Source organism: Giraffa tippelskirchi, chromosome 8 (assembly GCF_054371585.1).
Source record: "Giraffa tippelskirchi isolate mGirTip1 chromosome 8, T2T-mGirTip1v1.2.pri, whole genome shotgun sequence".
NCBI classification, from domain to species: Eukaryota; Metazoa; Chordata; class Mammalia; order Artiodactyla; family Giraffidae; genus Giraffa; species Giraffa tippelskirchi.
The window spans coordinates 21,571,959-21,599,213 of NC_137282.1; the positions used below are offsets into that span (position 1 = coordinate 21,571,959).

The window sequence follows — 27,255 nt, forward strand, 5'->3', positions numbered from 1 at the left end:
TAGTGGCAAAGAACGCTGCCTGCCAATGCAGAAGACATAAAAGACAAGGGTTGATCCCTGGGTCAGGAAGATCCCCTGGAGTAGGAAATGGCAACTCACTCCAGTATTCATGCCTGGAGAATCCCCATGGACAGAGGAGCCTGGTGGGCTACAGTCCATAGGGTCACACAGAGTTGGACACGACTGAAGAACTTAGCAAGCACGGATATCTATTCTGAGATATTTTACATGCTAAATTACATGCTACTCCCCTCCTACACTGAAAAAAAAGTCAGACATTCCTTATATCCCACTGTATTCTAGTACACAACATGGTATCTTACATATATAAGGTAATTGGCAAATACTGATCAATAATTCACAACTTTCTTCTTGAAAGTTTTTTTCCTCTTTTTAACCCTTCTAGTTTGATTAGTGATACAATCATGCCCTAATAACTCAAGTCAGAAACTAGGGAAATATCCTGAGATGTCCGTTTTTGTTCAACATCCAGATTAGTTTAGTTCTTTCTACAAATTGAGTGTCACCTAAATTTTCTCTCAATTATTCCTTGATACCACCACCAACTAACATTTGGAAACACTAAGCTGACTGTAATGCTTACTTAAGATGCTTCTGGAATCCAATATAGAAGTCTATAGACTTCTATATTGTCTATAGAAGTCAAACCCAAATTCCTGAGTAGGGCTCACCTCTCAGCAGTCCTCTGTACTTTATACTCCAGTGACAATAAAACTTTTGCAGAATTTGAAATGTTTATAAACTGTCAAGAGTATCACTTCTTTCTGTTGTTATTGTTTTTCAGTCACTCAGTCATGTCCGACTCTTTGTGACCCCATGGACTGCAGCACGCCAGGCTTTCCGGTCCTTCACTATCTCCTGGAGTTTCCTCCATCTCATGTCCACTGAGTCAGTGATGCCATCCAACCATCTCATCCTGAGTTGCCCCCTTCTCCTCTTGCCCTCAATCTTTCCCAGCATCAGGGACTTTTCCAACGAGTCTCTCTTCCCATTGATGATAATCTACTCATTCTTCAGGATCTGATTCTAGACGATTTCCTCCATGAAACATTTTCTGTCCCCTTCATGCACTTCCTCTTTCTCTTTCTACTCAGTTTCTCCAACTCCTTATAAAAATTCCTGTACATAGCAGTTATCATATTGCTTTGAATTCATTTTAAACTCTTCCCCAGTAACTTATGAATTCCTTGAACTCAAGGAGTTTGTCCTAATATATTTTGTATGCTTAGTACTGATGTTAGATTCTGATACATAATTCAGTTCAGTTCAGTTCAGTCGCTCAGTCGTGTCCGACTCTTTGTGACCCCATGAATTGCAGCACGCCAGGCCTCTCTGTCCATCACCAACTCCCAGAGTCTACCCAAACCCATGTTCATCGAGTCGGTGATGCCATCCAACCATCTCATCCTCTGTCGTCCCCTTCTCCTCCCGCCCCCAATCCTACCCAGCATTAGGGTCTTTTCCAATGAGTCAACCCTTCGCATGAGGTGGCCAAAGTATTGCAGTTTCAGCTTCAACATCAGACCTTCCAATGAACACCCAGGATTGATCTCTTTTAGGATGGATTGATTGGATCTCCTTGCAGTCCAAGGGACTCTCAAGAGTCTTCTCCAACACCACAGTTCAAAAGCACCAATTCTGCGGCGCTCAGCTTTCTTCACCGTCCAACTCTCACATCCATACATGACCACTGGAAAAACCATAGCCTTGACTAGACGGACTTTTGTTGGCAAAGTAATATCTCTGCTTTTAAACATGCTATCTAGGTTGGCCATAACCTTCCTTCCAAGGAGTAAGCGTCTTTTAATTTCATGGCTGCAGTCACCATCAGCAGTGATTCTGGAGCCCAAAAAAGTAAAGTCTGACACTGTTTCCACTGTTTCCCCATCTATTTCCCATGGAGTGATGGGACCAGATGCCATGATCTTCGTTTTCTGAACGTTGAGCTTTAAGCCAACTTTTTCACTCTCCTCCTTCACCTTCATCAAGAGGCTCTTTAGTTCTTCACTTGCTGCCATAAGGGTGGTGTCATCCGCATATCTGAGGTTATTGATATTTCTCCCGGCAATCTTGATTCCAGCTTGTGTTTCTTCCAGCCCCGCGTTTCTCATGATGTACTCTGCATATAAGTTAAATAAGCAGGGTGACAATATACAGCCTTGACGATATATAATTAAGGATCAGTAAATGAAGGAAAAAACAGTAATGAAAAAAATTGATAAAAGTATGAATAACTTAAAAATTATTCTGTGGTATTTTATGATTGATATGTAAAACTTGCTGTTTCTGTGTCTCATTATATCTCTTTGTTTCATATTTCAAAACAAATCAGGTTATTAATATCCTTAGGTGACGATCTGAATTTATTAACACTGTTATTATGAGCCTACCTAGTGTTAATTTTTCTAGTAAAACAGGGAAACAATATTGTTAAATTGTCTCTTTGAAACACAAACAAACCCCTACCATGTTGTTCATTTGAAAGTAGAGAATAAGCTGCCGATATTTCTGAATATATATTATTTCAAAATCTCTTTTTACTTTTCAGTCAGCATTTTTCATAATTTAAAAAGTATCGTAAGGCATTGTCTCTCAGATGGCAAATTATGTCCTTTTTTCCACTTCTGAAGGTTTTCAGAAGATAAAAAGAGATCATGGAAAAGATATTTGATGATCAGATGGAAAATACATTAGAAAAAACAATTTCCCTCAAGATGAAATATATTCAAAAATAAAATGCTTTGTCATTAACAAAGAAAATTAAACTTAACTATATCAAGACTTGAAATAATACAGAGACCCTTCTCATTCATATTTTATAACCTTCAAGTAGCTTGTATTTTTCTAGCACTTATCTCTGAGTTTTAGAGGGAAACAACTCTATGTTATTTCCTTTTATTCTTTTTAATGAGGCAAAAAATAACTGAAATTTAAAAGTGTGTGTGGAGAAAACAGAAAAGAAAAAACAATATTTTCAAATTGAATGACACTTCATGGAAATTACATCTAGGAAAAAGATAGATAAATAATACCTCTTTCAAATTTTAACCTTCAGAAAAGAATATTAGAAGGTCAAGCAGAGCTTTCATTATTCACTTTTAGGATATATATTTTCTGAAAAGAATAAGTAATTACAAGCTCTCTAATTACTAACATTGTCATTTTGCCCTTTTCCTTAATAATCACTAAAGGAATAAGATGCAGTACATGCCTGACATCTTTAAAAGTCTTAAATGAACAAGTGTCACCAGCAGCATATCTTGAGCAAACACAATCATAAGATTCTTTTATTATGGACTTATCAAAAAGCAGCTGCATGTGACAAATCAACTCAGTGTACACACTCAGAGGTTGAAACATCAAAATATGAAATTACTTGATTAGAAACTATCTTATATTTTTTGTTACTTTTTTTGCAAAACAGTTCATAAAAATTAATTAAGGATGAGATATGGACAATTAATAAGATGTGCCTTCTAGGTGAATTATTTATTTTACTACATTTAAATAATCTTTGCAGGCTTTTAGACACTTAATCTGTAGTATATCTTGTTTTGAGGTTTGGACATTTCACGTAAATGTTCAAATCTCAGATAGCATAGCTAATGCTAGGTTTGCTTCTTGAAGGTCACATTCATTTTTATGCAGGTACATTTTTCTGTATAGTGTTTTTCTTTATAAACTTTCATTAATTAATCCACATGCAATTAAAGCTTTCTGATGCTTGGGAAGATCATTCATCTCAAAATGTATGGTTAATTATACCATAAACTCAGGTTCTTTGGGAAAAGAAAGTGAATACTTTAAGCCTGCCTTTTCATCTTATTCTTCAGGCTCTTCACCCCTATTTAAACTATTTTCTGGAGAGAAGTAACACGGTCTTTCTACCGCTGTTAGTTATAAGCAGGAAGACTGTGCTTCTAACTGGCATACCATGCTGATCATTACACTGAAGTGCACCAGAATAGGGACTCATCTCAGCAGCACTTTTACTTCCTAATGGTTTTTCCCTGATAACTTTTGACACATTGCCATTAAAGCACATTCTACGGCAAATAGAAATCCATAGAAAAGTTATCCAAAAGAGACAGTGCCCAACTCTCTTTAGTAGCTTCAGATATGACACGTGTTTATGTACTCACAGATATACCTTGAAGATATTGTGGTTTTGGTTTCAAACCAGGGTAAGAAATCAAATAAAAGGAATAAATAAGTCACACAAATGTCTTGGTTTCCCAGAGCACATAAAAGTTGTGTCTATACTATACTATAGTGTATTAAGTGACTTAAAAAGTGTACATACCTTAATTAGAAATATTTCTTTGCTAAAAAATGCTAACCATCATCTGAGCCTCCAGAGGGTCATAATTTTATTTTTTTTTGGTGAGGGTATCAAAATATTGCAATTATCAAAATGTGACACAGAGCAATGAAGTGAGCAAACACTGTTGGAAAAATGGTGCTCATAGAATTGCTTAATACAGGGTAGTCACACACCTTCAGTTTGTATAAAACACTGCATCTGCAAAGTACAATAAAGCAGAGCACAAAAAAATAAGGTATGCCTGTATTTGAAACTTCTTATAATCATTTTTTGCAATTAAAAAAAAAAATGTGTTCAAAGGATGCTAATTCTATAAACGGCTTTATGGACCTGAGTTACACAGTTAACATATATACAAATCAGCATCTGAATGCAACTAGGACTTTTTAAATGGTATCTTATTAAACATAATTTACTTAAACTTTGCTTATCTCAAGATATCTAAATGATTCTAAAACATCAGAGCATCACCAGTCATTTTCTGAGTGTCTGTGCAGTTGTAGACAAAATTATAATTTGGAATTTTTATGTAGGCAACCTGACTTAATACATATGTTTTCACGCTTTTAGGAATAACCAAGTTTTATAAAAATTGAGGTGAAAAATTCAAGTCTCAAAAGTCTATCCTCCAGTAACAGGATAGTGCGGCATTCACAGACAGAGGCCAGCTGGGAAACAGCCAGGAAGAAAGCACTTGCTAACGCCAAAACAAATAGCCTTCATCCTGCTGTTCTGAGAGGTTTTTTTTCTTCTTCCCTCTGATTACTCCTGTGAGTTTTATGTTATCACTCGCCATGTAATTCGCTGTGGCCAAAAGGGAAACAGAGGGAGCTCCATTCATCTGTGTTCGTTTCCTTCTCCCAAGAGGTTTGGTAGCATTGCTTTTAATTAATATAAAGAAATGGCAGGTTTTCACCAGAACTAACCTCGTTATCCTCTGTAACCATGGTTCTTCACCAAGAAAACCTATCACAATCCCAGTCATGATTGCCATGAACACATTTAGAAGTACCTTTAGAACAATTCCAAGCAGAACAAGCCATTAAAACTTTACTCAAATCATAACTAGCCTAAGTATCCACAGGCAAATCCAGGGATCTTCAAAATGCTAATGCTTTTCTGTCACTCTTTTTCTGTGTTTTATGTGGTTGGGCTGTTTATGTGCCATATCGAGTATCTTTAAAGATGGTGGCCCTCTGAGCTACGAAAATTATACTTCAGATTTTAGCATTAGATCTTTTGATATAAAGAAGTCGGTCCTGGCAAATCAAGGTTAAGGTACAACAGAAAAATAAAATCCTTATTTGTGATTTTATATTTCTGAAATCAACTCATATACTCAGCACATATTGCACCTTTGACTGGCTAAGCAGAGATGCAATATTTTCAATACAAAATGTTGATTTATATTCTAGAAAGCATAAGCTGAGATACAAATATGCATATCTGTAAGAGTGCCTGAGCGTGTGTGCGTAAGTAGATTATAGCATCTTGCTGGAGAGTACCAGATCCAGACATCGCTTGTGAGTCCTGACAATACCTCTAAATAGAGTTCTGATCTAACAGAAACCTCTCTAGAGAATTGGGGAAAAACTGATATATGAACAAATATATTCAGAATTTTCAGGGAAAATCTGGACAAGAGCAACATAAGATAGGAAATTTAATGGTTCATATTTATTCAAAACTACAGATAGCAACATCCTAAAGACAATATTATTATGCTGAAACCAAAAATTAAGAAATACCAGAACAACTTTTTTGAATTTATCATAGGGATATAAACTTGGTTTAACAGCAGGAAATTAATTAATAAAATTCCCCATAATAATTTTTTATGAACAACATGTAGCCATATCAAAAGATATAGATAAATCATTCTAAAACTTCAGCATTCTTTTATGATTAACAACAGGAGTAATTACTACTTTAAGAAAAATAGGAATGTAAGTGAATGTACTACCATCAGTAAGAAACATTTTCCATAAAACCAATAGCATCCTCAAATTTATTGGTGACATGTTAAAACATTTCATTTAAGAGCAGCAACTTTACAAAGGTACAATATGATTTAACCTTTTGGCTAGATTCACCACTTCAATTCAATTCTGGTATAGTTTTTGTCTTACCACATGGTAGTAAGAGGAGAAAAAACACAGGTATATGAAATAGAGGCTGTTTGAGGGGAAAAAGAAAAATAATTCTCATCTTCATATATAATATGATTTTCTACATAGAAAATCTAAAAGAACCTGCATAAAATTTAATAAGATTAATAAAAGAATTGCTTTGACTTAAAATTTAATAAATGTCTGTGCTCACTTTAGAGAATGATTATTAAATTTAATAAGGCTTTAAAGCAATTTTAAGTATAAAGAGAGCATAATGTGATCATAAAGTTGTTAATTTTCCCCAAAATCTTGATTAGACTTAATGCAATCTCAGATCATCAACTATTTTCTTGGGACTTGACAAGCTAAGTCTAAAACCAATATATATGAGTCTTGGGCCAAGAATAATAGGAAAATTCTGAACCTCTCCTTCCCAAATCCATGTGGGCAAACTTTCCCTAACAGATAGAAACAATTATTATAAAGTTCTAGTTCCTAAGTCACTTTGACTGCAGTAGAGATGGAGAAATAGACCAATGGAGTAGAAGAGGCTTCAGAAACAGACCAACAAATATGCATCTATATGGAAACTTGATTTATGATAGTTACTGTTGAACATAAGTGTGGAAACAAGTAACTATTCAATAAATGATGCTAGAATAATTGTTTAACCATATGGGAAAATCAAACCATATTTATTGCCACATGCAAAGATCAATTTCAGCTGTATTAAAAATTTGGGTAAAATTATAAAATGTGTAGAAGACAATATTGGAGAGTATCTTTTACTTCAGATTAGAGAATTCTAATTCAGATTAGATAATTCACATTTGCCATATAGTAAAGGAAAAAAATGATGTTTGATACATTCAAATCAAGAATTTCTCTCAACAAAGGACACCATAAGCAATTGAAAGGCAGACTTTGACCCTAAAGGAGATAATTACAACACATATAATTAAAAAAAGAGTGCTTTCCAAATACACAAAAATACTCTTAAAAGTAATGAGAAGATAAACAAACCAATAGGAAATAACTAAGAACTTGAAGAGAAACCTTACAAAAGAAGTATCATGAATAGCCAATAACCAATTTAAAATATTCATTAGTGATCAAAATAAAGCAAATTAAAACTGCATTCTGGTACCAATGTAAACCCTCTGGTCTTACAGAAACTTTAAAGTCAAAAAACATAGTTCTTATGGGAAGGTAAGGACAAATTCTTAAGACAAAAAATATATGTAGCTTTAAAATAGTTGATAAATTTGACTATTTTAACATGAAGTTTTTCTTAATAAAAGACACAGTGTGTGTGTGTGTGTGTGTGTGCGTGCTAAGTTGCTTCAGTTGTGTCTGACTCTTTGCCAACCAAAGGACTGCATAGCCCACCAGGCTCATCTATCCATGGGATTCTCCAGGCAAGAATACAGGAGTGGGTTGCTATGCTCTCCTCCAGGGGATCTTCCTGACCCAGGGACTGAATATAAAAGACAAAAATATGGGTAATTCACACAAAAGATATAACACACACACACACATATATATATACACACTCACACACACACATACATAGTCTATAAAATGTGTTACTGATAAGCAATTGACATCCAGAAAATATAAGGATCTTCCACAAATCAATAAGAAAAAAAAACTAGCTCATTAAAAAGACTAAATGATGGGTAATTCACACAAAAAAGAAACCTGAATGAATTAGTCAATACACTAGGAAAAAAAAAATCCAAAGCAGCTCCACATTGCTGTTAATCAGGACCTTATAAATGAAAACTAGAATGAGATGAAATTTTATTTGAATCTTTTCTAGTAACCAGGATATTAGAAAAATCAATTCATGATTTAGGTTTGTATTGTTTTCACAGCTGAATAAAGTGCTCCTTTATCTCACTGCTTTCCACTTTAGACTAACAGCAAATGGGTGCCAATATGTGGCTGTTTGGAAACTGACTATTTTAAAGTATTTGTGGAACCTGTAAAAAGAGCATTTTTACACTGGAAAAAAAAAAAGAAACCCTTTTAAGAAAAGCAGTCAACTGTTTTAGAGAGCTATTTTAAAATAGCATATTACAGATACACACTAGTATAGTGAAGGACACAGAAGCCTGGCGGGCTGCAGTCCATGGTGTTAGGAAGAATCGGACACGACTTAGTGACTGAACAACAACTATATACAAAATAGATAACCAACAAGGACCTACTGTATAGCATTGGGAACTATATTCAATATCTTGTGATAACTTGTAATGGAAAATAATCTGGAAAAGAATACACATATATAACTGAATAATTTATATATATAAACTATATATATATGAATCATTTTGCTGTATGCCAGAAAACACACAACACAACACTGTAAATCAACTATACTTCAATTAAAATAAAATAATGTTATCTACTACCAAATTTCCATGCTTGTTTCACATTATAAAGGTTTTGTTTGTGTTGTAATTATAGTGACTAAAGTCCTATATGGCATAAAAAATAGAAATCAGACTCAAAATTATACAATCCAAAGTCTTCTATCCAATTAAATTATTGTAAGATAATATTCATTTTGTCAGTTCACTAGAAAAAGTATCAGAAAGTATATAGTTTTGCTTCTAGAGTAACATTAGAGAGAACACATGATATAATAGCTTACATGCCAGATCAATTTGTTGTCTCATTAGAAATGGAATAAGTCATTTAATTATTTTAAACCTTAATTTTCTCATTTGCAAAAATTAAAAAAAAAATTGTTCTCCTTCTCAAAGGATATTTATATGTATATAATATATATTACATACATACATATTATGTATTGTATGCACAATATATACATTATTATATACATATTTACATATAAAAATGCACCTATAAAATATAACTGTGATATATATCTTATGTATAACATATATATATACTATTATATATTGTATACATATACATATATATTATATATTACAGTATAATGTGCACTTCACAATTGCTTAGCATTATTCATGTGTGTAAAGTCAGTTTAAAAGACTTAGTAATCCACAGTGGTTCAGGTATATGAGAATTATTATGCACTGCTAGTATGAGGGCAAAATGATTAAAATCTTTATTAGTCCTTAAACACTGAACAAAAAATTCAGTTTCACAGAATTTATCCTAAAGAGATTATTTATGTGCACAAAGCTACAGGTACAAGAGAGTTGATAACGACTCTGTTTAGGTTCATTGTATACAACCTAAATGTCCAAAAGTAGGGAACTAATTGATAAACTATGTAGTTTAATAAATAGAATATTTTAGTCATTTAAAATATTATAGGACATTACTGAATAGCATGAATTAAAAATGAATATTACGTATCCATAAGATATGCATAAATATCTGATTTCTTAAAATGGCCAATAACATTTTTACTGGTCAAAACTTCATATGGCAGCTTTCTTTTCAAGTTGTGCTCCTCTTCACTTCCTCCTCTTATTCTTGTGTGCTTGCGTGCTAAGTCGCTTCAGTCCTGTCTGATTCTTTGTGACCCTGTGGAGTGTTGCCCACCAGGCTCCTTTGTCCGTGGGATTCTCACGGCAAGAATATTAGAATAGGTTGCCATTTCCTTCTCCAGGAGATCTTTCCCACCCAGGGATTGAACCCATGTTTCTTATGTCTCCTGCATTGGCAGGCGGATTCTTTACCACTAGCGCCATCTGGAAGCCTTTTTATTTCTTCTTTGCCCCAGTTAAAAACTCAAACTTACTGCATAATATGCAGAGAAATTCAAGAAATGTCACTTGTCTTAAAGGTTTCTACTTGAACACATAAAGGGTTGTGAAAAAGTATCTTTCTAAAACTGAGCTAGCTAACCTCACCAAGATGTATACAATTCTTAAATGGCAGCTGTATCTCAATTAGATGTTATCTTAAGTAGAAGTATTTTGTTATCTACTTTAGAGATAAAATGACTTTTCATCTGAAGTGTAAAGATAAATCAGACTGACTTTGAGATGGTTTGCTATTCCTGTCATTAAGTATTGAAGCAGAGTGACCACTTTACAGGGATATAAGAGAAAAGATTCAAACTTGGTTGGAAGTTTGAAAAATTAAAATTTCAGATAATTTTGAAGGTGAGATTCCATGATGCTTTTTTCACCCACCATGCAAAAGAAAAATGATATGTAAATAGATTGGTTGCTGAAAGCTTATTCCAATACACTTGTCTTAAAGTCCAGAATAACCAGGATAATATCAATAATTATCAACAAATAATTCATTTGATTTTCAGTCATAAACTTAAAAGAAGCCAAGCAATGGAACAAGTTATTCATCAATATTGTATGCATTTTGTGCTTGTATTTGAGGAAAGAAGTGATGTTATAACACCTGTGTGTGAATAAGAAGCCGAGTCTATAAATGAGTATTTTACTTGATACAGAAAAACTAGTAGCATTTATGGTTGTGATTAAATTGTCCTTAAACATCATCCTTTTCAATTTTTATTCATATCACATGAGATTAACAGTTCATAACACCTATTATGTTTAATTTCTGATGGAAATGGGCAACCTGTCTTACATGTGACTTCACCCACAGATGTGAATGAAGAGCCCCAGGGCATCTCAGACTCAGGGGCACTACATCCTACTTCCTGCATGTGCTTCCTGTCTCTCTGCTTCTCAGAGCCCCAGGAAGAACGTTTAGCACAAACAGCACAGGACAGTCATCCCGAAATGCCTCGCCAGGGAGTTAACCCTCTTGAAGTTACCTTTCAACCCAGGGAGGAAAGAGCTATTGAATAATGCACCAGCCTAGATCTTTGAGTTAGCCAATTGCCAGAGGCAGTTTGGAACTTCTTTTTCAGTTTAGCCACATTGCAAAGAGGAAATTACTTTGCCCTAATTTCAAGTCATTTGTATAGTGTTCCCTCACACAAAATATTATTGATCCTTAGGTTTACCCTGTAGGAAATCAGAAACTAATAAATGAATCAATTGGTAACAATATAATGATGACTATTACTACTACTAAACCAATATTAAGTGAGATAACACCCCCATTTTACAGCTGAAGAACTGAAGTCACAGAAAGGCTAAATAACTGACCCAAAGGCATACAGCATTTAGATGACCCAAAGTTAGAAAAACTAATTACGGCCTAGGCACAAATACACTAGCCCTAGTTTGGTGTGTTTATTTTGTTTTGTTTTATTATTTAGTTGCTCAGTCATATCTGACTCTGCGACCCCATGGAACTGTAGCCCGTCAGACTCCTCTGTCCATGCAATTCTTCAAGCACAAATACTGGAGTGGGTTGCCATTTCCTTCTCCAGGGGACCTTCCCTACTCTGGGATCAAACTCACATCTCTCTTCCATCTCCTGCCTTGCAGGCAGGTTCTTTAGCACTGAGCCACTAGGGCCTGAATTCAAGAGAGTAGGAAACCTATAGTTATCCTTCCTTTCAGGCAATCTCAATTTGTTGAATAAAAATTTGTTTAATGAAACAGATCGATTATCAGTCAGTGTGGTGGCAGAATAATTGTCTTCCTCACCATCCCCCTAAAGATCCAAATCCTAATCTCTGAAACCTGTGAATATGCTTCCTTAAAAGCAAAGGGAATTTTATTTAATAGATGGCAAGTGGAACTAAAATTGCTGATCTGACTACTTCAAGATAGGAAAATTATCCTGGATTATCTAGGAGGGTCTAAAATAATCACAAGGATCATTAGAAATGCATGAGGGAGTCAGAAGATGGAGAATCAGAGAGGTGGCAATGTGAGAACAGCTTGGTTTTCTATTGCTGGCTTTAAAGATAAAGGGAAGGGCGAGAGGCAGAGGACTATCAAGAGCCTCTAGAAGCTGCAAAAGGCAAGGAAATGGCTTCTCCCAAAAGGAGCACAGTCCAGCAGACACCTTGATTTTAGCCTAGTGAGAAACGGTGCAGACTTCCCGCCCCCAGAACTATAAATAATAAATATATGCCTCCTAAGCCACTGTTTGTGGTAATTATTAGAGCAGCAACAGAAAATTAATGCATCTGGTTAGTAATTGGAAAATGACAGGAACCCATTCAAGCTTATAATACTTTTTCCTTTCTCCTTTCCTCTTTCCCTTCTAATCTTTATAGTGAAATGAAACATTGCCCTTGTTTTGATTTATAGGAACATGGAAATTTTATCTACTTATGCAAAGCATACTGACACAAAACTCCACAGGTGAAATTAGGAATAAAATTCATTTTGACACACTCTAACACGTTCTTTCTGAAGACAAAGGTCAGCCTGATTAATGACTATACAGTTGAGTTAAAACTGAAATTAGTTCTTTCTTAAATTGCAATAGACCTTTTAAATGACAGACCAAAATTATGTTACTGTTTTTCCAAAGTAATTCTAACATCAATCATTTATCTCAATCTCTTCTCATGAGACTGTTTGGCTTATTCTAAGCTTTCAATTTACATAGTTACATGAAGATAGAAAGGTTGTCCCAGGAATGCTCTATGATTTAGTTGAGAAAGTCAGATATGTAGTGTTTAAGTATGCTCATTCCTCTTTACCTCTAACTTTTTTCTAGACTACTAAATAAATCTGCTTGAAATAAGGACCTGGGTACTAAATAAATCAGATCCTAGAAGCTCTCCTTCTTGTTACAGAAATTCTAATTCCAGATCTGAATGTATTATATACACATGCATATACTGACAAAGATAAAATGAAGTGGAAATGAGACTGGACTTTAGTGAGGAAAAATAGATGTACTTCCTTGTCTGCTACTGATAGCTGTATGTATTTTGTGAAAGTCGCTTAACCTGAGACTCAGTTTGCAAAATGAAGGTAGTAATACATATTTTCCTAAGTACTAAGGAGCAAATGAATTCAATGTAAGCGATTATATTCTGTCAATGGTAAAGTTTATGCCAACATGTTACTAATTACATTTTTTTGATTTGTTGTGCTGCTTTATTTTTTATGTTCTAAAATTTAATATAGAATTTATTTCCTACATTTATTTTTCATTTTACTCCTCCTTATTGGGATCATACATAATTTTCACTTAAATGCTTCTGAAAGACCTACTAAATTACTTTTATTACACTGGATTAAACATTATTCAGTATTACATAAAACGTTCAACACTATCTTGTATATAGTTACATGTGTGTGAGAAAGATAAATGATAAATAATAAAATTTAGGTCTTTACAATGGTGCTACAGTAGGAAGAATGTCGTTTAATTAACTAAAGTGGTGCCTTTATGTCTGTTATAATAATAATAATATCTAACACATATTGGTCACTTTCAATGTGTCAGACATATGCTTTACATAGATCAGCTCACATTAATTCAATGAAAATCCAATGAGGTATAAATTGATTATGATTACTCTTCCAGAAAGCAGTGGAGTTGTAATGCCAGAGGCAATATTCTTCATCATTGTCATCAAATCTTTCCAGTAATTAGAGCCCAGCCTGTTTCTCTCAGAGCCTTCTTCCCCATCTTCCCCACCTGACCCTTTAAAACAGATACATTGACATGAAACTTAACATTTGTATTCAGTGACAAGTTATCATTGTCCAGATCTTATTTTGTTGAATACATTTCTGATGGCTAGCTTTTAGTGTTCTGAAGTTAGAATTTTTCTCTTAGTGTTTTCCATCATAACAGTAACTCAAAAATAATATATAAATAGCCAATTTTTGTCAAACTAGGGATAAAACCTATGGTAATGAAAGAGGATTGGATATGATACATTTATTTGGCTTAGAACTTCATTTGCACGTTTCCCCCTATTTCTCTATTTTTTTAAAGAAAAGATTTGGCTAATAATATTTTCTTTATTTAAAGAGCGCCACTTCTCATCATGACCTCTGGAATGCACACACATTCTTACCACTTTGAAACAATAATTAGTGCTTTTCTTGTCTGAAATTTTGATTCACGAGGAATATAAGTAACTATAGACTAGTTATGTTCTGTGGAATGCTTATGACTTTTGAGCATTTTCAATCAGAAAACACATATGATCTAAGTAATGTTAAAATTAATTACAAGAAAACAATACACATAATACCTTTTCTTGAAACAGACTGGCCAGAACCTTATAAATCTGAGCATCTTAATATTTTTCTTAACACACTTGTTTGGCAAACATCTTCCTCCCTTGCATAATTCTTATTCAAATAGAACTGAAATTTGTAGTAACTATAATAAGAAAAGAAAAAGAAATAAACGACATATAGATTAAAAAGGAAAAGATAAAATTGTCTTTATTTGCATAAGAGATGATTATCTACATAGAAAAGTCCCTGAAGTCTGCAAAAAATTGGTGTAACTATTAAGTTCACTAAAGTCACAGGATAAAAAGATTCAAGATAATACATGAAAAGATCAATTAAATTTTATATATTAAAATAAATGTATAGAATCAAAAGTGATAAACTCTGTACCAATTATAATTGCTTCAAAGAAAATTAAAAAATGAAAACATGGACAAGATATGTATGCTGGGAGTGACAAAATGTTCATGAAAAATGTCAAAGAAAGGCTAAATAAATGAAGATACATTATTTCATGAGCCAGAATAATTGATATAGTAAAGATGTCAATTTTAAAATTCATGTGTTGGTTTATTCCTATCAAAATCTAAGCAAATTTTTCTTTTTTTAAGGCATAGAAATAAATATTCTAAAATGTTTATTTCTAAATTCTTTATCTTCTAGGGCTTGTGCCTTTACATATATATATATTTCAGAATATTTATCCAAGATGAATGAAACTTGTGTTTATAACAAAACATTACACAAATTTTCATAGTAGTTCTAAAACCTAAACAACTCAGATATATGGTTAAATGCACTGTAGTATTTTCATACTGGGGGCTTCCCTGTGACTCAGATGGTAAAGAATCTGCCTATAATATGAGAGACTCAGGTTCAATCCCTGGGTTAGGAAGATCCTCTGGAGAAGGGAATGGCAATCCATTCCAGTATTCTTGCCTGGAGAATCCCACGGACAGAGGAGCCTGGCTGGCTACAGTCCACAGGGTCACAAAGAGTTGGACTTGACTGACTGGCACTTTCACTTTCACATTCATACAATGGAATACTACTTAGTAATAAAAAGAAGAAACTATCGATATGTACAATAAAACAAATGAATCTCTAGGGAATTATACTGATTGAAAAAAAAATCCCCAAAGACCCCTATAGCATGATTTTATATGTAAACCATTCTTACCCTGAGAAAATTGTAGAAGTGGAGAACAGATATACAATTGACAGGGGTTAAGATGAGGGTAGTTGTGGCCCCCACAGGGCAACATGGGATCCCTGCAGTGGTGGAAATGCCTATGACTTGACTGTATCAATGTCAATATCCTTTTTGGGATGTCATACTGTAGTTTGGAAGAGAAACTGGTGAGAAACTGGGTTAACGTTGCATGGAATCTCTCTGTATCATTTCTTACAAACACATGTGAACTTTTTAATTATTTTTTTTCAAAACAAAAGTTTACAGTTAGTGTTCAGTTGGGAATTTTGCTCCTATAGTCAGAATTTTGGGGTTTCTACCTGAGCACTACCTTGACACTTCAGCCTATTCAAAAGGTGTTCCTGAGCACAGTTTCGACTTTGTCAAAAAACTGATCTCCAGCTTAACTTAGAGCATGAATAGAAGGGTTAAAATAACTGGAGTTATCTAATCAGGTCAGTGAAATCAGGGTTGAGGCCCTATTTCAGTGATGAAATGATGTATCATACACAGTAAGGTAACCAGAAGTTTGACAGGTCCACTGACAAAGAGAACAAAAGGATAAATGAAATGGACTCAAACTGCAGGATTCTTTTCAATCAATAATAGAGAAGGCCTGTGCTTCTCTCACTCAGCAGGGGCTACAGTCTTCCACTGTTAGCAATCCAACTACTTTAAAACCTTACTTCGTGTTTTATCAATTCGGCAATCGATATTTAAGTGGAATAGTCTAAGGGACCACATAGTCATTGATATGTGTAGACTCTCCAAGATTTACCATTATACTAAAGCCATATCCAACCAGTAAAACTGAAGAAGCTGAGGTTGAATGGTTCTATGAAGACCTACAAGATCTTTTAGAGCTAACATCCAAAAAAGATGTCCTTTTCATTATAGGGGACTGGAATGCAAAAGTAGGAAGTTAAGAGCTACCAGGAGTAACAGGCAAATTTGGCCTTGGAGTACAAATCGAAGCAGGTCAAAGGCTTACAGAGTTTTGCCAAGAGAACACACTGGTCTAGCAAACACTCTATTCCAACAACACAAGAGAAGACTCTACACATGGACATCACCAGATGGTCAAAACTGAAATCAGATTGATTATATTCTTTGCAGCCCAACATGGAGAGGCTCTATGCAGTCAGCAAAAAAAAGACCAGGAGCTGACTGTGGCTCAGATTATGAACTCCTTATTGCAAAATTCAGACTTATATTGAAGAAAGTAGGGACAATCACTAGATCATTCAGATATGACCTAAATCAAATCCCTTATGATTATACAGTGGAAGTGACAAATAGATTCAAGGGATTAGATCTGATAGACAGAGTCCCTGAAGAACTTTGGATGGAGTTTAGTGACATTGTATAGAAAGCAAGGATCAAGACTACCCCCAAGAAAAAGAAATGCAAAAAGGCAAAATGGTTTTCTGAGGAAGCCTTGCAAATAGCTGAGAAAGTAAGAGAAGTGAAAGGCAAAGGAGAAAAGGAAAGATATACCCATCTGAATGCAGAGTTCCATAGAATAGTAAGGAGAAATAAGCCTTCCTCAGTGATTAATGCAAATAGAGGGAAAAAATAGAATGGGAAAGATTAGAGATCTCTTCAAGAAAATTAGAGATACTAAGGGACTATTTCATGTTAAGACAGGCACAATAAAGGACAGAAATGGTATGGACCTAACAGAAGCATAAGATATTAAGAAGAGGTGGCAAGAATATGCAGAAGAATTATACAAAAAGATCTTCATGATCCAGATAACCATGATGGTGGGATCACCCACCTAGAGCCAGACATCCTGGAGTGTGAAGTCAAGTGACCTTAGGAAGCATCACTATGAACAAAGCTAGTGGAGGAGATGGAATTCCAGTTGAGCTATTTCAAATCCTAAGATGATTCTGTGAAAGGGCTGCACTCAATATGCCAGCAAATTTGGAAAAGTCAGCAGTGGCCACAGGACTGGAAAAGGTCAGTTTTCATTCCAATTTCTATGAAAGGCAATGCCAAAGGATGCTCAAACTACTGCACAGCTCCACTCATCTCACACGCTAGCAAAATAATGCTCAAAATTCTCCAAGCCAGGCTTCAACAGTATGTGAACCGTGAACCTCCCAGATGTTCAAGCTGGATTTCGAAATGGCAGAGGAACCAGAGATCAAATTGCCAACATCCGTTGGATCATTGAAAAAGCAAGAGAGTTCCAGAGAAACATCTACTTCTGCTTCATTGATTATGCCAAACAAAGCCTTTGACTCTGTGGATCACAATAGAGTGTGAAAAATTCTGAAAGAGATGGGAATACCAGACCACCTGACCTGCCTCCTGAGAAATCTGTATGCATGTCGAGAAGCAACACTTAGAATTGGACATGGAACAACAGACTGGTTACAATTCAGGAAAAGAGTATGTCTAGGCTATATATTTTCATCCTGCTTATTTAACTTACATGCAGAGTATATCATGCGAAATGTTGGGCTGGATGAAGCACAAAGTAGAATCAAGATTGTTGGGAGAAATATCAGTAACCTCAGCTATGCAGATGACACCACCCTTATTAATTGCAGAAACCAAGCAACTAAAGAGCCTCTTGGTGAAAGTGAAAGAGGAGAGTGAAAAAGTTGGCTTAATACTCAACATTCAGAAAACTAAGATCATGGAATCTGGTCCCATCACTTCATGGCAAATAGATGGGGAAACAATGGAAGCACAGAGAGACTATTTTTTGGGGGCTCCAAAATCACTGCAGATGGTGACTGCAGCCAGGATATTAAAAGACACTTGCTCCTTGGAAGAAAAGCTGTAATCAACCTAGACAGCATATTAAAAATTAGAGACATTATTTTGCTGACAAATGTCTGTCTAATCAAAGCTATGGTTTTTCCAGTAGTCATGTTTGGATGTGAGAGTTGGACCATAAAGAAAGCTGAGCACCGAAGAATTGATGCTTTTGAACTGTGGTGCTGGAGAAGACTCTTGAGAGTCCCTTGGACTGCGGGGAGATCCAACCAGTCTGTTCTAAAGGAAATCAGTCCTGAATATTCATTGGAAGGACTGATGTTGAAGCTGAAACTCCAATATTTTGGCCACCTGATGCAAAGAACTGACTCATCGGAAGAGACCCTGATGCTGGGAAACAGTGAAGGCAGGAGGAGAAGGTGACGACAGAGGATGAGATGGTTGGAAAGCATCACCAACTCCATGGACATGAGTTTTAGCAAGCTCCAGGAGTTGGTGAAGGACAGGGAAGCCTGGCGTGCTGCAGTCCATGGGGTTGCAAAGAGTATGACACAACTGAGCGACTGTGAAGTGACTGAAGCCATATCATTAGAAAGATGCAAATATGCTATGTAATTACATAGCCTATATTAGGATCCTCTCAGACTTGAAATTTAACATTGTATGCTGTTTTTTTTATATTTAATAAAATAATTTGCCATATTGCTGTGGACTGAATTTTGTCCCCTCAAAATAAATGTGTGGATGCTGTGAACCCCAGTGTGATGGTACTTGGAGACTGAGCCTTTGGGAGATAATGAGAATTAGATGAGGTCTGATGGTGGGGTCCTCTTCATAGGATTAGTGATCTTATAGGAAGAGGAAGAGACTCCAGGGCTCACTTTCTGTATTGTGAGGACACACTGAGAAAGCATCAGTCTGCAAGTCAGGAAGAATTCTCTCCCCTGAACCCATCCATGCTATTACCTTGAAATTGGATTTCCAGCCTCCAGAACTGTGATCAACATTAATTTCTATTGTTTAAGCCACTCAGTTTATGATATTTTATTATAGCAATCTGAGTTGACTAAGATGCACGTGGAGAATATCTATACTCTGAAAAATGCTTTCTGTGGTTTATTAATTATGTTGTTCAAGTTTATATGTTACTGTTTGAAACAATGTCAAGCCTGAAGAAAAGTCATGAGTATAATTGAAAAAAGAAAACAGAAAACTTTTGTATATTCTTTGCCCTGTTCAAGTTTTGCTTAATGTGATTGACTTTAAAAACATGTCCACAAATTCTTTAACACTCTTCCCATAAAAGGAAAGCATGGCCCCTTTCATGAATTTCCTCACATTTATATTATACCAAGTGTAAGAAGTTTTACTTTAACAAAAATAGGAAACATTTGATTCTGGGCTCAGAGAAATAAAATAAATCATGGAGAAGATTGTTAGTAAGGTGCTCAGAGGAAGCAGCTATTTTCTTGAAGACGGCATAATTCATTTGAATATTCAGTTCTTGGAAGGCCTGAATATTCATTGGAAGGACTGATGTTGAAGCTGAAACTCCAATACTTTTGCCATCTGATGGTAAAAGCCAACTCATGGGAAAAAATCTTGATGCTGGGAAAGACTGAAGGCAGGAGGAGAAAAGGATGACAGGATGAGATGATTGGATGGCATCATCAACTCAATGGACATGAATTTGAGCAAACTCCAAGAGATGGTGAAGGACAGGGAAGCCTGGCATGCTGCAGTCCGTGGGGTCGCAAAGAGTCGGACCCGACTGAGTGATTGAATAACAACATAGTTCATCATTTATACCCTTCAAAACCAATCAGTTTTCACCTGGAAATCTGGGAGTCAGAGAGGTACTCCTCTTTAACATCTCCAAAAGCTCTATCCTCACTATGTTTAAAAAACAACTAGAGGCCATAAGCAGACAGACTTGGTGCTGAAGCATTTCCTCAGCTCCCTGGGCGGGGGCAGGGGAGGTGGGAAGGTTGGGGGGAGGGAAGGAGAAGAGGAAGAAGACCTGGGGGTGGTGGAGGAGGAGGCTAATTAAAAACAAAAACAACAGCTAGAAAATTAAGTTGAGTGATTTACCCAAGTCTACAGACTTAAAATATCACACCAAAGAAATGAAATGACTGCACCTTAGAAACCTCAGCACCTGATCTGATCACATTTTTTCAGGTGCTGTTCAGACCTAGCAGCTCCATCCTGCAGGCTGCATGCCACCAGCCTCTTGGCATTTGGACAGCCCAGAGGAACAATGGTCCTATGTAAGAGAAAGGTTGATTCCAAAGCTGACCTCATTACAACCTGTCCCAAGTTAACAGACAAGAGCAAGGATGTGAAGACCAACTAATAAAAACAAACCAGAGAATATTGATTCTGGCCCAGAAACATAGTGTTTAATTTATTAATAAAAGACAGCTCTTTGGAAAATCCTTTCTTCTGTTGTCAAACAAGCATTGGGACCTTTCTATCTTTCCAATCATTCAATTAGAACAGAGACAAGAGAATGACACTCTTGGCTTTCAAGCAAGCCCGAGGGCACAGGGTGGATACATGATTCGGATGCACTATTCTTTCAGATTGCCAGTTTTAATTTCTACCACCTGATAAAAAAAAAATAGATCCTTTCTTCTCATACATTGAGCTATTTTTCACTTTTCTCTCAAAGGCAAAACGGAGAGATCTAACTCCACCTAATGGCTTTTAATTTAACATAAAAGTATCCTATAGGGCGAAAGTCTTTCACTTTATAAAGTCAAATAAGTTGCACTTTGTTTTCTAGTTAATATACTACTTGGAATACAAATGAAAGAACAAATTACAGTTGATTGATTCTGCCTGAAAGCCCTAAATTTAAGAGTCTTCTGAGTTTAAAGGTTTATATCTTTTATTTACTGACCTGGTCTCAAAAGATAATTGCATTAAGTAATATCTTTGATCAATATTAGGGAATACAAATACAAAGGAAAATAAAATTGTCAAGTATGTGTATATGAGCCAAATGTGTGAAACTCCCATATATTCAGTGATATAGAGGGGGCATGTTAAGGTCATATAAGTATATTCAAATTAAAATTTAAGCAAAGTATTACTGAGCAAGCAAATCTATATCAAGAGTAAAAAAATTACAAGTTGAAAGCATACGATTGATTACTGATCATGCTGATGGGGTAATGAGGGTGGTGGTGTTCAGGGAGCTGTTTTGCCACTTTAGTTCTACTCTCCTGCACCCTGAAAGTATTTAAATGTATCGAGTACATCCCTGCTATGTGTAGAGGAAATTTAAATATCCTGAACTACACTAGATTTGCAAATAAATATAGTCACAAATGATCTTGTCTCAGGAGTACAGACACACTTATTGTCTAAATAAATTCATCCACTTCTGTTGCCCTGAAAGAGAAGTCCATGTATGAAACACCATTTTTCTTAAAATGTAAATTAGAAAGGATCCATTTTAATCCCCACGGATATCGCTTAAATAGAAAAATTTCTTGTCTCAAATTCTCGAATCAACCTCACACAGATCTCTTGTCACACACAACTTTGAAGTCTTGTCAGCACTGCTACCTAATTTATATGAAATACCCTGGAGTCACTGATTCTTTGTAGTATTATTTGTTAAATATTCAAGCACTGCTTTAAAGTACATACAAGGTTACTAATCAATCCCGGTGCCCTTAAATTCCATGCTAAGCTATGCACAGTTTTCTCCTCTAAGCATGGGAAATTCTCAATCATATTTTACTTTGATAACTTTATTTTCCCTTATTTTAGAAGTATCACAGGAAGAAATAAAGCCATTATAAAGTTCATATGCAGTATTCTGGTAATGGAGTAAAGCACTCTGCAGGAATTTGAGAATGCGCACAAGTATGTGTATGTTTGTGTCTGTGTCTGTGGATGTACCTGGGCTCTTCTGTAAGAAACAGAACTGTGGCTAGGTTCTGGGAGAGATTCTAATAATGTTAAAGTAATCCCCAAGTTAGCACTTATTTCTGAATGATGTGGAGTCCCTTGCACATCCGCGATGGTTGAAAAGCCAGGGTTACTTATCACAAACGCTCTCATTCTTCGCTCCTGTGTTAAACCTCCATCCTTTACAAAAGTCTGCCTGGATTCTATAATTACGACCTCAAAGTCAAATTATTTTATTATTTAACATCTTCTGGTGTCATATGATACATCAACATATTATAAAACTGATTAATCAATGTTTGAGATAATACAGATCAAAAGAGAGTATCGAAGACAAAACTCAAAGCTGTGTGTATACATTTGAAACAGGGAAAAATGGGGAAAGAGAGTTAGAGTGAGATACATGTATCTAGCCATGTAGACATTATGCAGTGTACCACACCTACATCACACACACACATTCACACACTCACACGCACAGAGGAAAGAGGGGAAGATTGAACAGGTCAGCGGACATGACTGCCAAACACAGTCAAGTAAAAAGCAGAAAAACTGAGTTTTTTCAGGGAACACTTTCTCTTCTAACTTAGGAGTCCTATTAACAGTTCAAGGATGGCTGCCAGGCTGCCGAGAAAAAGAGGAAATATGGTGAGTACCTATCTACCTCAAAGAAAAATTTTAAAAAATCTAGGTAATGGGTCTAATTTTGTGAAGAAAGTACTTCAGGGCAACAGTTATGAGGAAAATCAAGGTAATATAAAGATCAGAGAAAGTTAGAATTCTGTGAGATCAGAAACACTGCTAAGTGCTCTAGAATTTCCCTTTACTTATGAATACAAAGTACTCAATGTGAATACCTGAACATGGATGAAATAATCTTTGGATAAGTGTAATATCCTAAGAGCTATGAGGATTACATTGATATCAAAGCTGATAACTGGCAGGTACTACCAACGTGCAAAAATTGTTAAATATTAAAATCACAAGTGCCCAATCCTCCGAAGTGCATTTCTACCATGGTTCCTGACTTGCCTGTCAACTAACAACTCAAATATTATCACCAAGGGCCCCATAGTCAATGACCTTTCTGATTTGTCTATGCCTTTTGCCAACCCAAATCCTCACGCTTTTTAATTTAACAAAAAAGGTTTTTGGTTCCCTGACTGTCAACTCAGGACTTAAGAAAGCCAGTGTTTACCTCATGTGCATGATTTCTTCTCTGACCTTCCAAGGAGTTTTAAGAAAGAGAATGAGGCTGACAGGCAGTCATGAAGACCAGTCCAAACACCAACCCAATTGTGCACACTCCAGTTACTCAACAAACTCACAGAAGAAAGAAAGAAGGCCCTGGGGGACAGTAAGTCCGGTGGTAGTAGATTGTGAGCCAGACCAGAGATGCCCAGTGAGGATCCCCATTTTGCAATCCTTGCTGAATTTAATTGCCGTCTAATACTGTATCTTTCTTGAAATCCACACAAGCCCTCATATCTGGGATATTTTTTATTAATAAAAATAGAAAGCTAACCTTCACAGTGTCTTCATTATGTGTCCAATACATTCTAAACACACACTTGCATACATAGGCACGTGCACACACATACACACACATAATTTGAGCACTAATAATCATTATCATTTCAGTCATTTAGATGAAAGAAAATAGACAGCACAGAATTTACTCAAAACACTGAGTGGTAGAAGCAGGATTAAATCCAAACAGCCCAAGGGTTGAGGTCATTTACCATGTAAACTGCTCTCAATGGCCTACAGTCTCCATTTACCTAAATAGATATGAGAAGTATCCCGTGAACTGTCCTCAAACTCAAATTTGGGAAATGCTAAGCCACACACATTTCATTTTTTTAAATATGGGCCTCCTTAAGTATTTTTAAAATATTTTAGCAAAATAATATGTATTGTGGTTATAACTCAGATCATTCAAAAGATATTGTTCTTAAAATGCTTAAAAGAGTCTTAATAAAATTCTCCCCTATTCCCAGTCCTTCTTTTAAATTTCCATTTTCTTGGTTTTTGCTTTTACTTTTTCATTTCAGCTGGTGGTTGACACTAATGGCCCTAATATTAGAATAATGACTAATAATGACTTTAATAATGTCTCAATAATAGGTGATTAGCACTATTTCTTGATTTATATGCTTTGGAAGACAATTATGAGCCCTAAAGAACAAGAATTTAGTTTATTTATAACCTTTCCCTCTACTTCAATTGATATTTACATTTTAGATTTTCTTTTGCATATCTTTTACTTTTAAATAATACCTCTAGATTATATTTATCTATCACCTTGAGTCTTTATCATTGTTTGCACCCCACCTTATCTTCCACCATCCATACTCAATTTTCTCCCTCTAACTCTGCCTGAGACATGCAGCTTTGCTTTTATATCCCTAAGGCTAATATATTTATAGTCTCTTCTGCAACCTCAACCTAGGGCTTTCTGTTTGATTACTATTGGAAAATCAAATGATGTGATACCATGATATTATGTGAGACTCAATTTCTGGCATGTGAACCACAAATATTAAAAAGTCATTTCTTGTTCAGTTGCATATTCTTTCAGGAAGTAAACAATGTTCCAAGACCTCTATCTACAGTACCTGTAACTTTCAGCTTTTCAGCCCCAATGGTAATCTCATCTTCATCTGCAGAAAACAGCACCCTGCCATCTTCACTCGCTCTCACTTCAAATCTTTTACACTGAGCTTCCACAGCATCAGCTCCTATGGTCAGAGGAAAGGTTTAAAAATGAATCTTGTATCCAAGAAACCATGAACATGTATTTTTCTTTTGAAACAGAAGAGAAATACATACATTATTTAATCTCTATGGTATGTTTTATACCTAAATTAGTATTTTAAAATTATCATCCTTTCAGAATTCTAATTTGGTAGAATATTGCTGGGTCAGGATGGTAGGATACATATTTGACATCTACATCCCTGACGCAGGCTTGACAAAGTCCGTGGGTTTAGCCAGCTGGGAAATCTTTGCATGAGCACGAGGAGCGACGATGTTTGCTCTGTTCTTGGTGGCTGCCTGCAGACTTGGCATTTTCCCTGGCATGTGCCAGATGCTTCATTGGGACTTGTGGATGCGAGGACTCTCATTTTTCTCTCTGCAAGTAGACAATAGTGCCTATACTTGCTATAGTGCAAGGAAATTGTGAACCTTTAGTTACTCAACATTTCATAGATGCTAATCTTGAAATTTGTTCACTCTTTATTACTGCTACTGCTAAGTCGCTTCAGTCGTGTCCGACTCTGTGCGACCCCATAGATGGCAGCCCACCAGGCTCCGCCGTCCCTGGGATTCTCCAGGCAAGAACACTGGAGTGGGTTGCCATTTCCTTCTCCAGTGCATGAAAGGGAAAAGTGAAGCGAAGTCGCTCAGTCGTGTCCGATTCTTAGGAACCCCATGGACTGTAGCCTACCAGGCTCCTCCGTCCATGGGATTTTCCAGGCAAGAGTACTGGAGTGGGGTGCCATTGCCTTCTTCTTCTCTTTATTACTACCTAATGTGAATTCATTTTAGATTCAATATTGTAAATGTATATGTATATCACATACACATATATATATAAAGCATATATATATAATGATCTCCAATGTATCTTCTAATCAATAATTTTCATTATTAAAACATAATATTAAATAAATATAATTGTATCATGTAATTGGAAATTTGTTTTCTATTTATTGGACCATTTTGCTTTTAAATGGACCATTTTGCTTTTAAATCCACCCACAATCCACAAAGCCAGCTCCCATATTTAAAAAAACATAATTAATTTGAGAGCATGGTTTCAGCAAGAAGATCAAACTGGTCAGGGGGTGGGGAAATCAATGTATCAAGGTCTCTGAATGCAAGGTCAATATATAAATATCAATTCTACTTTAGAAAACAAAAGCTAAACGATATTATGTATAGCAGAATTAGAGAAAAACTGTCATCATTTTCATATAAGAACGTATTCAAAGACTAACAAAGAATCTACAGAAAAATAATTAAATGATTAAGAATTTAACAAACTGCTTAGATAGTCAAGAGTTACTCTTGATTCTAGATTTGCGATCCAAGTGTAGTTTTGTATAGTCCAAGGTCTACAGTTGTGATGCAGTATTGCTGTGCATGCATGCATGCTCAGTTGCTTCAGTGTCCAACTGTTTGCAACAGCATGGACCATAGCCCGCCAGGCTTCTCTGTCCATGGGATTCTTCAGGCAAGAGTACTGGAATGGATTGCCATGCCCTCCCACAGGGGATCTTGAAGACCCTGGGATCAAACCCATGTCTCCTGTGTCTCCTGCATTGCAGGCAGATTCTCTACCTGAGCCACCTAGATGATAATGCTTTTTTCCAATAACACTTCTATAATCTTATATATTATACACTCTTGTCCTGGACACAAGTTACATACTAAGAAGCATTCATTTATATTGAAGTGGTATTTAAACCATGTTTCTTTAGTCTTATATGATCCAAAGTATTAATTACCAACAAATTAAAAGTATCATTAAATATTCACTATATTTCAGATATTAGGTTAAATGCTGAGTATATGAAAATAAAGAACAAAAGTGTTTTGTATCCAAGGATATGATAGTATATTTGAATTACTAAACAATTATACAAGGCTGATAAACCAAAATCTATATTGATTGTTTGATTAGGCTTATCAGTGCTACTTCCTTACTAGAGGCACCACCATCAATCTACAGATACTCACAGGTACAGTTTTAAATAGTAGCTTTAAATAGCACAGCTTGTAAAGAAAAAACAAATATTTTAAAAAGAAAATATTTTTTCTTTAAAAACATAATGTAACATAGACTTCATATTCCCTGTGTATGCCTACTCTGTTAGATTTTAGTTCAGTTTACCTGATGAT

At 35.6% G+C, this 27,255-nt stretch overlaps 1 protein-coding gene across 2 annotated transcripts in view; it reads right to left on the reverse strand.

The window, feature by feature from the left end:
• The window catches only part of SGCZ (sarcoglycan zeta), a 668,752-nt gene that overhangs the window by 31,580 nt on the left and 609,917 nt on the right, over positions 1 to 27,255 (reverse strand). For both annotated transcript variants that reach the window (XM_081517996.1, XM_081517995.1), the window contains one exon: positions 24,966 to 25,088. In XM_081517996.1, the coding sequence (XP_081374122.1) occupies positions 24,966 to 25,088 (123 nt within the window). The remainder of the gene's footprint in view (positions 1 to 24,965; positions 25,089 to 27,255) is intronic.